This window comes from Pseudoliparis swirei, chromosome 22 (genome assembly GCF_029220125.1).
Source record: "Pseudoliparis swirei isolate HS2019 ecotype Mariana Trench chromosome 22, NWPU_hadal_v1, whole genome shotgun sequence".
NCBI classification, from domain to species: Eukaryota; Metazoa; Chordata; class Actinopteri; order Perciformes; family Liparidae; genus Pseudoliparis; species Pseudoliparis swirei.
In genome coordinates, this window is record NC_079409.1 from 10616183 (window position 1) to 10629758 (window position 13576).

The 13576-nt window shown below is 43.8% G+C and overlaps 1 protein-coding gene across 1 annotated transcript; it reads left to right on the forward strand.

Moving 5' to 3' along the window:
* Positions 1–7733: 7733 nt before the first annotated feature.
* Positions 7734–8664, forward strand: LOC130212969 (peptide YY-like). The gene is made up of 2 exons (XM_056444308.1): positions 7734–7909; positions 8000–8664. Exons 1-2 carry the CDS (start codon positions 7746–7748, stop codon positions 8091–8093), a joined length of 258 nt encoding a protein of 85 aa, XP_056300283.1. The 5' UTR covers positions 7734–7745; the 3' UTR covers positions 8094–8664.
* The last annotated feature ends 4912 nt before the right edge of the window (positions 8665–13576 follow it).

Sequence of the window (13576 nt, forward strand, 5' to 3'; positions counted from 1 at the left end):
CTTTTCACTTCCTCGCAAGTGACCATTCTGGTTCATTGACTTGTTTTAACTCGTGCTGGGTAAGAACATTAGCTAAATGGTTAAATGTAATGATGCGGGAGATGCCGACACACAGCCTGATGGGACTTGATGTTTTGTTCCTTGTGATTGTGTTGTCCCCGGGCGCTTCACAGCAGCCTCCATAATGACTAAGGATGGGTTAAATGCAGAGGATGCATTTCATAAATTCAAAGCGGCTAGCGCCCCCCCCACCCCCCATACGTTGACTCTTGTTCCAGACACTAAAAGCATCAATCGAGGCCTGCAGGATCCACGGCTCCCTGGAGTCACACAACAGCCCATAATGCCATTGTGTTGCACAGTTAACGTTGAATTGCAGAAGTATCATATTTGTAAAATCATGAGAACAAAGACAATCAAATTATTAAGATTTATCGGTGCTTGATTCATTAAAAAAAAAATGTTTTCAATTGTTGGATTGGATTATTAACAGGAAGTTACACATTTTTTTAATAGTCAGAATCAAATGTCGCATCTTCCAAAAGAGTCTCGTGATGCTCGATAATGTGTGATTGTTTCATTCAGTCAAACTTTGGAGGATTTCACTTATTAGTGAATGTAGGAAGCATTAAACACTATTTTCAGAAACAGTGACAATGAAAATATTATACCACATTTATGCCAAAAAAGTAGCTGGACACTGCAGGGAATCGAACCCCATCCCAGTAAACCAGGAGTACCATTACCAGTGCCTTTGTTCTTTTGGAGGCTTGTGGGTTATAATAATTTCTAGTTAACTAGGATAAATAAATAATTAAAATAAGTAAAAATGAATGAATATAATAAATAAATAAATATAATAAATTAAATAATTAAATAAAAAATGTAAATAAAAATAATAATAACTTAAATAAATAGATCTTCTCGGTTTTCTGTTGATAAAAGTTGAGAGTCTCCTGGTCGTTGGTGTTCTTCAAGGCAGATCTCAGTTTCTCATTCTCAACAGTGAGCCGATTACCAACACTTCAGGGTATCGAACCCCATCCCAGTAAACCAGGAGTACCATTACCAGTGCCATTTTTCTTTTGGAGGCCCCCCCCCCTTCCAACCGCTCGAGATTGAAAGTGTTATCAAACTTGATCTTGTTGTTAGCCATCGTCTCGGTCGTAGCTCTGACCGAGACCTTTCGCCCCGCAAAGCGCTTTCTCCAGCGGCTCAGTTCTCCATGCATGTATCTTCTGAGCGTCTTCACTGGTTGTAACGTTCCCATGATGGATGATGCAGGGGTTCTGCCTCTGGCAGCTGCATATCTCAGATAAAATGTTTTTCTTGATCAACGGAATCCTCCGTTTTTATAAAACTAATCTTGGTGTTTCCCACCTTTTCCTGCGGATCTTCAGGTTTTCATCAAACTTGATCTTGTTGTTATCCATAATCTCGGTCAGATCCCTGACCGAGCCTGTTGCCCCGCAAAGGGCTTGTTGAATGGCTGAGTTGTCCACGTCCACGCATGGATCAATTCAGCCCACTCTTTGATGGTAACAACCTTCTGATTGTCCATGCAGGGGTTCTGCGCAAATGTTTTTGGGCAGCTGCATACCTCCAGTATTTCTTTTCTTGATCAACGGAAGCCTCCGTATTCATCAAGTCGATCTTGATGTTTCCCACTCGATCTTCAGGGTTTTATAAAACTTGATCTTATCCGTTATCTCGGTCGTAGCTCTGACCGAGACCTTTGCCCGTCAAAGGTCTTTCTCCAGTGGCTCAGTTCTCCATGCGTGGGTCTTCTGAGCGTCGTCACTGGTGGTAACGTTCTCTTGATGGATGATGCAGGGTTTCCACGCAAAAAGCTGCATTTCTCCAATGACTGTTGTTTGTTGATACATGTCTTCTGTAGCTAACAAGTTGATCTAGTCTGAGTGTGCTTTGGTTCTCTGTGCGCTTTGGTTCTCTGTGTGTGTTGTGCCGAAAAACTCAATAATGGTCTAAGAAACTGAAATAGTTGTCTCCTATATATTGGCATCCGTGACAACACTGATAAAAGCACCCCCTCCTTCATGATTTTGTATTTGTATTTTTCCAATAGGTTTTAAAACATATTTATATTTGTGGCGCCAAACAGCAACTTGACGGCTTTGCGCATCACAAAAGGCGTGAAGTGGTACCTGCAGCTGGAGACGCACTGATCATTGTGGGCTGAGAGCTGTGGGTGGAGCTACCGGAGGGCGAGATATTGTCATTTGCTCAGGGGTTTGATTCGCCAATATGTTCTGCTGATATGTTTACCGAAGAAGAGCAATAAATAAACTGCCTGGTGCGATACCGGCAGCTGCTTGTGCAGCATCCACCGGTGTTATTGTGGAGGATTCTATCAGCAACACACATTTATATGCAGACAACATCAAGTGTTGAGCAATCTAGATACCAAAGAAGGCCGTGAAGGTCTTGCTCTTTGACCTTGGAAGCTAACGTTAGCATCAGAGCACGTCTTGAGGATTGTGCCACACATTCAATTCAATTCAGTTCATTTTGAATAGCCCAATATCCCCCCCTGTCACCCTTTTCACCCCTCATGAGTTTGCAGGTATGCATATATGTATGTAACTATTTCATATGACAATACAATAAGTTTTTTTGTTTTCAATTAAATGACTCACCAAGAGATTCTCAAATAACAGACTCCAGCTTTACCCGACTAAAACCCAAGACTTTGTAGACTTGAAATTTGAAATGTTTATCGTCTTAACCCTTGTGTTGCCTTCGGGTCATTTTGACCATCATCAATCCCCCCCGCCTTTGGGTCATTTTGACCCGATTCAATGTTTAACCCTCCTGTTACCTTTATATTTACTAACATATTTTACCCTTTGGGTTCAATTTGACGCCAGCAATTAAAACCTCCAGAAAATTATTAGAATTAATATTGTTTTCCAAGTTTAAGTGTGAGGCACTTTATGTTTGTTTGTTGACTACCGAAAGAACACCGACATTAAACATTGAATGGGGTCAAATTAATCCGAAGGCGGGGGGTATTGATTCGGGGGTTAAGTCAGACTGTCCAACGATTTCAAATCGTTGTTAGTGGCACGGGTGATTGTACAAAGCCAATCAATGCAATTGTTTAATGACATTCATTCTGTGACCAGTTGTTTCACAAACTATTACACCAACTGCTTTCTAGTGGATTAGCAAAATGACAAAGAAGGAAAATGTTAAGTGAAAGAAAAAGATTAGTTCTGTGTTTTGGTCTTGAAAGTGGCTCTTGTGGTTAATGTTATTATGTTATTAGCCGCACAGCCATGATACCCAGTGTTGTGTAGCCATTGATGGTAATAGTGTTAATATACCCTGGAGGAGACTGAGGGAGATTAGTTCGCTTTTGAAAACAACAGTTGAGTGTCTGTCTTGCATTGTATATTCATCGCTGTAAAGCTTTATTCGCAGATATAATTCCATCAGTGTTTGTGGATCAAATAAAACACACTTTGCTGAACAAAATAAGTCCACAAATCAAAGAATCGCTCCAAAATTGTTGACATCCATACAAATCTTTCAATTTAAATACTCCTACTTCTATATCTGTACATACAGTATACCATATTTGTACCATCACAATATTTTAAATAGGTGTCCAAAGTAATTTAACAAAAAACATATTTCCAATGTGGGCAAAAGAATGTAATTTCAAGAAGAAATAGAAAATATGACATGGACAGTAATAACGGTGTTTTTGTTAATATTTCGTTGCACACCCTTTGGCAATGATGACTGCCTCCAAATGTGTTTTGTAGCCATCAAGCCATCAGTAAGCTTCTTGCAGCTGACAGCTAGTAGTTTCTCCACTCTCCCGTTGTCATTTGTTCAAGCACTCAAAGGCTGCAGGATTCTTTTCACCAATGGTAGATTTAAGCTCTCTCTAAAGATGTTTCATGGGATTGAGATCTGGCCTTATTTATAGACAGTTTAAGACACTCAATTTGTTCCCCTTTAATTGCTGTGTGCTTTTTTCATGTGCTTTGAGTTTTTATCCTGTTGGAGAGCTCATGATCTTTGACCCAAACCTGTCAGGTTCTTGTGATGGGGTGAGGCTCAGGCGCAAAGAGACAGGCTGGACGCAATATGAATAACAAAAAAAACACTCTTTAATGAAGCAAAACAGTTTACAAAAAACAAGGTCCAAAAGGGACAGGCAGAGAATCCAGGTTCAGGCAGGGTCAACAGGCAGAACCAGGAACACGGCCAGGACGACGGGAAAAGGACACGGAACCATAGACGACAATCCCCACCCCCCACAAGGAAAAACTGACACAATATATAGGGGGGGACACATCACACATCATCAGACAAGAAGACAAGAGTGGCTGAGGAATTAAACAATTAAGACAGAGAAGACACAGAGGAGACATAGGAGACATAGGAGACACGGAACACAGGAGAAACAGAACAGGGTGTTACAAAACCAAGTTATTTCATGCTGGGCAGCACACTTCACTTCTCTTAATCATCCTCTGATTTCATGATTTCTTCGATACGGTCAACTAATCCAGTATCAGTAGCAAAGCAGCCCGCTTGATGTTTTTTACACAGTTTGCACCAACCTTCTCATTTAATTCAATTCAGTTTATTTTGTATAGCCCAAAATCACAAATTTCAGATTTGCCTCAGAAGGCTTTACAATCTGTACACATACGACATCCTTGTGCCACAATTTCCCATCAGATCAGGAAAGAAAGTGGCCGGACCAATAAGGCCAAGCCCTTGAGGTGGAAGGCACAAAGAGGGAGGCAGTGCCATTGGGCAGGAGGCCAGTCCCAGGCCAGGAGATGGAGGCAGAAAGCAGGGGCAAAGCGTAAGGACCCAGGAGCCAGGACCAGCTTCAGACACAGCCAGGTCCAATGGACCCTATGAGGCGAGAAGGCACAACGACTCTGGGGAAGAAGTAGAGTAGCAGAGTAGTAATGTGCAATGAAGAAATGTGAATGTGTCCATAAGGAGAGAGAGAAGAGCTCAGTGTATCCTAAGACGTCCCTGAGCAGCCTTTAGGCCTATAGCAGCATATCTAGGGGCTGGACCAGGGAAAACCTGATTCAGCCCTAAACTGTAAGCGCTTTGAAAGAGGAACGTCTTAAGTCTACTGACTGTATCTGCCCCTCGGACTGAAAGTGGAAGCTGGTTCCATAAAAGAGGAGCTTGATAACTGAAGGCTCTGGCTCCCATCCTACTTTTTAAGACTCTAGGAACTACAAGTAGCCCCGAATTTAGTGAGCGCAGCTCTCTAGTGGAGCAATATGGTCCTGCTACAAGCTCCTTAAGATATGATGGTGCATCACCAATCAAGGCTTTGTAGGTGAAGAGAAGCATTTTAAATGTGATTCTTGATTTTAAGTGGAGAGCAGCTAATACAGGAGTAGTGATGTGATCTCTCTTCTCAGAAAGTCTGCCAATTATCTTCAAAGCCCACATTATTAGCTGGACACCACCTCAACAACCAGCGGTTGAATGATGACGTGCGCTTCTATATCTCATCAGTCATCAAATTGGGGAGAGGGCCAGAGAAAATTATGAAGTCTGATATTGTCTTTGCGTATGTACACACCAATGACACATTAATTGTCGTGACCTCCGAGTGGAGTTGTCGGGAGTCATTACCGCCGATGTGTGTTATAACTTACTTTATTTACGTTTATCTTTAGTCAGCAGGTTCAAACAAGATTCAATGTCCCCAGCTCTGGTCCCTGGCTTCACTATCTTTACGTTTCTGACTATGGAGCTGCTGATAACAAGAGTGGTCATCAATATTCCTCTCACCCTCAAGTCCACGGAGGCTCTTGACAGTTAAACTTCTTAATGTCATTGTGAACTGTTGGAACAGGGATACCAATGTCTTTGGAGATGGCCCTGTACCCTCTTGTGTTCGGGGATACTAGCACTGCTGATGCTCTCAGACAGATCCCTTGTCTTCACCATTGTGGAAAAGGAACAGGGAATAAATAGTGTCTTTTTTAAGCATTAAAATCATCATTCATTGACTACAGCATTGAAGTCATCCTTTATTGACTAATTGAAGTCATGCGTGCACTGACAATTTAATACAAGTGAGTCCATTGTTTTTCACTAATTTGAAGGGTGCCACCAGTGTCATTGCAATCTTTCAGTCACAATTTGTGTACTCCTATTGTTGTTGTTTTTGAGTTATTGTTTGATTTACTGTTTTGTTCCAACAGGAGAGTGTCCACAGACCAAAGCTGTTTCACTACATTAGTTTTTTAGGAGATACTCAAACTTCATAGTTTGCATGTACTTTTCCTGCAAAGACTGTGCTGTCGCTCTGCTATAGAGTTCTCATATGACTGTCAGAGGAACCGACAGCACCAATCTACTGTCACATTTAACAAGAGTGCTCTTCAAAGAAAATAGATACCATCAAAGTAATGTTACCACTTAGGGACTGAAAGCTTTTGGGGCCTTCTATCAACTTGGAATGGGAAATCTATGGGTTTGAGCGATTTACTGCCCTTTCGTGTATGATTTGGTGCAATTTGGAACTATGCTTACAGCTTTGGTGAAAATGGTTTAGCTGTTGTCTTACTACAACTGTTTGTGAGTCAGTAATGTTTAAAGGGTCAGTTAAGCCACCGTTTTGCATTCATGTACTACATGAGATGAGAGAATGGGAGAAAACAATAGGTTTATAGTCATGACATTTATTATTGAGTTTGAAACGAATCAACTGCCAATGTGATCACAAGAACTACATTTACAATTTCTTTCATCCGTTTCCAAATAAGATTATATATTTGAGATTGTTTGTACTCAAATGATTTCATGTTTTTATTAATTTATGCAATTCTCTATAAACTGAAACATTTTCTTTCTAAAGATATTTCAACTTAATATGAAACAACAGTCCATCATCGGCCATTTGAAGTTACACATCATTGGTTTTATTGAGGCTTATCATGCTGGCTGTGACTCTTAAGTGGACATTTTAAATGAATCGCGGTCTCTGCTCAGCTACTTTGCTATTAAAAGGGAAATGTGTTGTAATCGTCTTTTCTTCCCTTCCTATTGCATTTAATGTAGAAACAAAAATGAGTAAGGATGAATTGATTTAAATGATGCTTATGCACAATTAAACTCATAGTTTGATTTATGTTAATTTAGGAATACTTGAATTTGCAAAGCACAAGTTGACTTCTGAAGTAAATTTGTAATTTAGTTTTATATATATATATTTAAAAAAACATACATGTACCTCAAGTCCAGTAATGACATTTTTTAATAATCTAATTCTGTGACAACTTACATGTTTTGGTCCTTTTAACTTACTAAGTACCTCCATGTGTTCACTGCCTTGACTCTCAGGCAGTACTAAACTAACGAGGGAGTAGATATTTCCCAAGAGTACTCAAGAAGTGAATGAAATGACCCTCCCTCCCTATCCGACACACACAGAGTATAAAACACAGGCAATGTTGGGAATCTGAAAGAGGAGCTTTGAGCAGCGAGAAAATCAACTTCAGCAGCATTTGCAAGAGTTGCATTATAATGTAAGCATTTTTTTATTTTAATTCACATTTTGCGATTGAATGTCAGTAAGTAAGATTAGATCTGGAAGCTTTCATGATGGAGTATCAATTCAACATGGAGCTTCTACTTTTGATTTGTACATTGTGACATTGTTGAATAACATTGTTTTGTAATATGCATTTTTACTGTTAACCAGGATTCGTTTCAGTGCTGTGATGTCACGGAGTATTCTGGCTTTCTGCCTCTTGGCTTGTATTGACTCTGGAATAAGCGGATATCCAGTCAAGCCTGCCAGTCCCCGGGAAGACGCATCACTTGAAGAGTTCGCCAAATACTATTCTGCCCTAAGACACTACATCAATCTCATTACAAGACAGAGGTTAGTCCTTGCATTTCTATAACATACTGTAGGTTTGAAATAACATGCAAATAAGTACTGATATGTTGCTTGGCTCTTTTTGATGCATAGGTATGGGAAAAGAGAAATTCCAGATTCTCTATTTTCTGATGTGCTTATGAGGGAGAGCACAGAGACTATTCCAGGATCAAACTACATCAGGTAAATTATGTCAAAAGGCTTTTTTACACATACTGTAATGCTTTTACTTATGTATTTATTTGACTAATTATTGTTGTCTATGTCAGATTTATGAAATATAACATATGATATTGCGTGATAGAAAATGTGTGATGAAATATCAGAAAAGTACAAACTTCCATACAATGTATAGTGGAATAACATTCAATAGCCATTAAATAAATAGATTATTGTGAAGCTTCAGTTTATGTTCACACTTTCATGTCAGAAATGCTATTGTAATAAAAGTGTTAAAATGAAAGCTTCGTGGTGTTTTGGGATTGGAATATTATTACTGTTTTAATAGACTGTGTTTATTTGAATGTGGATAGAGAGAGGGAACTTGAAATCATACTAAATGCTTAACTTCCTTGTCTTGTAGGTATGATGAGCTGCCACTGTGGTGACGCTGTCATATTAAGGATAACTCTGCCACAAAGCTGCTGCAATACCTTTAATTTGCATTAAAATAACTTGTGCTGCATGGAATAAACATTGTGTCATGAAACTACTTTGGTCTATAATGTTGCCTGTGCTACATTAAAACATGTTATTGACATTGTCTCACTGTGGCTCATTTGGCTTAACAAACATCCAGCAGTACATTACTACCTTGCCTACAGGAGCAGTATATGTTGCAGCATGCGTGTCATTCATTGATGGAGTAACAGTGCTATCTACTGGTGGACAGGCATCTACATATTTGGAGAATGTTTCAAGTTGGTCTTATACTCCATGGCTGCTGCCTAAGTTCTTTTTGGGAAGAGTTAAATAGAAAGTAACTGTGACTTGAGTAAACCACCATGTTGCATGTATTACACTTGTTATATTAAACCAGCTGAGATGAACCTCCATCTAGCCTGAAACCCGATTTACACTTTAATCCAATCAATTGACCTGGATACATCAAAAGGGAAACTGTAACCCGAGGAGTTTGATTAATTCTTTTATGACACCCGGTCCGAGCTTCATGGCTCTCTGTAACTATGCAAGCGGCTCTCCCAAAAAAGCTTCTGTGCAGCTGAAACTAGATTTAGTGAATGGACTAGTGTTTGGTGCTTCATGTTGATGGGTGGTAAAATTAGATTATTTGTAACTCATGTGCAGATGGAATATCTGGGGTGCCATTATTTGCGACAAGTTCAGATAGAGTATATCATCTTGATGGGGTAACTGTTTCCTCAAAGTCAAGTTCATAAACATGTAGTCAGACACTGATAAGGGTGCATGATGTTTTGCGAGAGTGAGAAGAAAAATATGTTATTACTGTTACACTACTTTCCTACACTACTGAATAAATAAAGTTCAACTTTAAAATGTAAAAATAAGTAAAAAAATCCAACTACATTTGCACATTTTAAAATGCCTAACTAGAGATTTTAAGCCCTGGAAACTGAACAGGGACTACTACGGTTTAATGTATGGTGACCACATTGTTTTATGGAGCTGCTAACTCTGATTATTGTAACAAGTGACTACAGTCTAATAGCAAAAGCACCCAGAGGTAACATGCATACATATTTATACATATATATATATATCTGTATAAATATATATATATACATACATATATATGGATACAATACATACATATATACACATATATGTGTATACATATATATACATACATATATATACACATATGCAGGCACGTGCGCAGACATTTTGGGGGGCAGGTGCTCAAACCAAAAAAAAGGGCACCCAATGCCAAAAAAAAATCTGAAAGAGTTGAAGCATAAGCAGCATTACACTGATGATGCAATACATCCTCGACCTGTGTTTCCTCTGGCAGCATCAGACCGCTAGCTTACATTTTCTTTATGAATAAAGATGAATATTATAGAGCAACAACAGTACAAGCGTTCTGATTGGCTAATGGGCGTCATGCCAGCCACGTATTGCCCTCTTCGCTGGTCTGATACGGATCCGTATTGCCCTCTTACGTCATTTTCTAAATGAGCGATATTGATAGACATCAACAGCCAAGAGCAGTGGTCCTCAAACTAAGGCCCGCGGGCCGGATACGGCCCGCCTCCACATTTGGCCCGGCCCTCTTTTTTTCAGTCTGACAACGCAAATCCTAGAGTAGCCCAGTGGCGTCCCTAGGCTAAAACACTTGGGGCTAAAGCCCCGGATGTTTTTTAATTAGCCCCGAATGTTAATTTTTTTTTAAAGAAAAAAAGATTTGGCACACAAGTGGTTAACACCTCCAGGTCGCACGTGACGTCATTCACCCAAAACAGCGGAGTCAGGCTGGCAGCAGGCGCACGTAACAGCAAGCTGCTGTCAGAGTGTTTCTCACTAGCACCCCCCCCCCCCTCCCCCCCTGTAGCGGACATCAGAGCGCTGCTGCTAGCGGAGCTAGAAGCTAGAGCTAGAGCTAGAAGCTAGAAGCTAGCGGAACTAGAAGCTAGAGCTAGAGCTAGAAGCTAGAAGCTAGCGGAACTAGAAGCTAGAGCTAGAAGCTAGAGCTAGAAGAACCCTGGTTTGAAAGGTTCTGTGTGGAACCAGAAATGGTTCCTTTGTGGCATCACTCTGAAGAACCATGTTTGGTTCCAGACGCACCTTCAAGTTTCCATGTGTAGAGACTCGTTTTTTAACATTTCATGAACTTGTCGTGACATTAGTAAACAGAGTCGTACATTATTGAGTAAATTATTTGAGTTAGTAATATTTTGTCTGTCTCCTCTCCTCTTCTTCTTGGTGGAAGTGGAGGTTTGTGTCACACTGGTTTCCACGACAATGAGCCGATGTTTCCCTTTTAGCTGGAAATAAGCTTTACAACTTATTAAATAGTTCAATTATAATTCAACTTGACTATGGTGCGGATTATGTGGATTTATTTAAAATATATTATATTAATAAATATTGTTTTCATTTAGTTAATATATATTATATGAATATATTAGATTAATTAAATTAATATAATCCGCACAATCGGTCTGACATGACCACAAAGAGACACGCAATAACCAATATGAATTTAAATTGACAATAAGGGCTCGCAAAACAACTTGGATGCAAAATAACCATGCAAGAGTTGTTAAATCATTCTGATAAAGTGTATCATTATTTTAAAGTTTCTCACGACAATGACTTCCAGGATCCTGTTTCCATCACAATGTTGAACATACTTTCTTCACAGTAATATTTAAAAGTGTCATTTCAAAAGCAACAAACCCCATTTCACTCCTCTGTATCATCACAGGTTTATTAAGTGACTTTGTACAATACAAATGAAAAATAAAATGAAAAATACAGAAGTGGAGGACATAGCAATCACACAGGAGGAAACCATCAGGAACAGGGCAGCCAACCACAGGGACAGGAAGTGCAAGGAGACAGAGGACACGAAGGACAAGGACTTCAAAATAAGACCCAAAAACGTCCGGATCGTGACAGTGATGTCGTACTGTTACACACATGCAGAGCACTTTTCAGAGCTTAATGCTCCTCATTGATGAAAATGAGCCATTTGCATGGCGGGGTCGATGCATTTTACCCAAAACTCTGCAGTTTAGTTACTCTTTCATCTTTTTACGTGCATAACATTTTAAGGAAACGGATTGTTTTTGCGGAGATAAAGTTGTTTCTGCTGATAGTGAGTAACTAACGGTCCCCACGGGGACAGCATCCATATTAAAATCAGCGACCGGTCCCGGAGGTCCGTTGGTGCAGGTCTGAAACGCTGCACGACGAAACAGGCAGGCGAAAACAGTCGGACAAAAAGAATCTACATTTAATTTAGACTTTTGGAGTGTACGTTCACTCCCCCCCCCTCTGGCACCTCCACTCCCATCTGGCACCTCCACCCCCGCATCCACTCCCCTCTGGCGCCTCCACCCACTCCCTCTGGCACCTCCCCCCCCCCACTCCCTCTGGCACCTCCACCCCGCATCCACTCCCTATGGCGCCTCCCACCCCCTGGCACCTCCACCCCCGCATCTACTCCCCTCTGGCGCCTCCTCCCCCCTCTGGCACCTCCACCCCGCATCTACTCCCTCTGGCGCCTCCACCCCATCTACTCCCCTCTGGCACCTCCACCCCCCGCATCCACTCCCCTCTGGCGCCTCCACCCCCTCTGGCACCTCCACCCCCATCCACTCCCTCTGGCACCTCCACCCCCCATCCACTCCTCTGGCACCTCCACCCCCATCCACTCCCCTCTGGCACCTCCACCCCGCATCCACTCCCTCTGGCGCCTCCACTCCCCTCTGGCACCTCCACCCCGCATCCACTCCTCTGGCGCCTCCTCCCCCCTCTGGCACCTCCACCCCGCATCCACCCTCTGGCACCTCCCGCATCCACTCCCCTATGGCCCCTCCACCCCCTCTGGCACCTCCACCCCGCATCTCCTCTCTGGCTCACTCCCCCCTGCACCTCACCCGCATCCACCCTCTGGCGCCTCCACTCCCCCTCTGGCACCTCCACCCCGCATCCACCCCTCTGGCACCTCCACCCCGCATCTACTCCCCTATGGCGCCCACTCCCTCTGGCACCTCCACCCCGCATCCACACCCCTCTGGTGCCTCCACCCCCCTCTGGCACCTCCACCCCCGCATCCACTCCCCTCTGGCACCTCCACCCCCTCTGGCACCTCCACCCCCGCATCCACTCCCCTCTGGCGCCTCCACTCCTCCCCCTCTGGCACCTCCACCCCCATCCACTCCCTCTGGCGCCTCCACCCCCCTCTGGCACCTCCACCCCCCGCATCTACTCCCCTCTGGCGCCTCCACTCCCCCCCTCTGGCACCTCCACCCCCGCATCTACTCCCCTCTGGCACCTCCACCCCCCTCTGGCACCTCCACCCCCCTCTGGCACCTCCACCCCCCGTATCCACTCCCCTCTGGCGCCTCCACTCCCCCCCCTCTGGCACCTCCACCCCCGCATCCACTCCCCTCTGGCGCCTCCACTCCCCCCCTCTGGCACCTCCACCCCCGCATCCACCCCCCTCTGGCGCCTCCACTCCCCCCCTCTGGCACCTCCACCCCCGCATCTACTCCCTCTGGCACCTCCTCTCACCTCCACCCCCTCTGGCACCTCCACCCCGCATCCACTCCCTATGGCGCCTCCACCCCCCTCTGGCACCTCCACCCCGCATCCACTCCCTCTGGCGCCTCCACTCCCCCCTCTGGCACCTCCACCCCGCATCCACTCCTCTGGCGCCTCCACTCCCCCCTCTGGCACCTCCACCCCGCATCCACCCCTCTGGCACCTCCACCCCCGCATCCCCCCTCTGGCACCTCCACCCCCATCCACTCCCCCCTATGGCGCCTCCACTCCCCCCCCTCTGGCACCTCCACCCCCGCATCCACTCCCCTCTGGCGCCTCCACTCCCCCCCCTCTGGCACCTCCACCCCCCGCATCTACTCCCCTCTGGCGCCTCCTCTCCCCCCCCGCTGGCACCTCCACCCCCCACATCCACTCCCCTCTGGCGCCTCCACTCCCCCCCCTCTGGCACCTCCACCC

What these genes read in the sequence shown, in the direction of transcription:
- LOC130212969 (XM_056444308.1), top strand. Translation starts at nt 7,746, where the DNA reads ATGTCACGGAGTATTCTGGCTTTCTGCCTCTTGGCTTGTATTGACTCT. An exon ending in AATCTCATTACAAGACAGAG is followed by an intron (nt 7,910 to 7,999) that starts GTTAGTCCTTGC and finishes TTTGATGCATAG; the next exon opens with GTATGGGAAAAGAGAAATTC.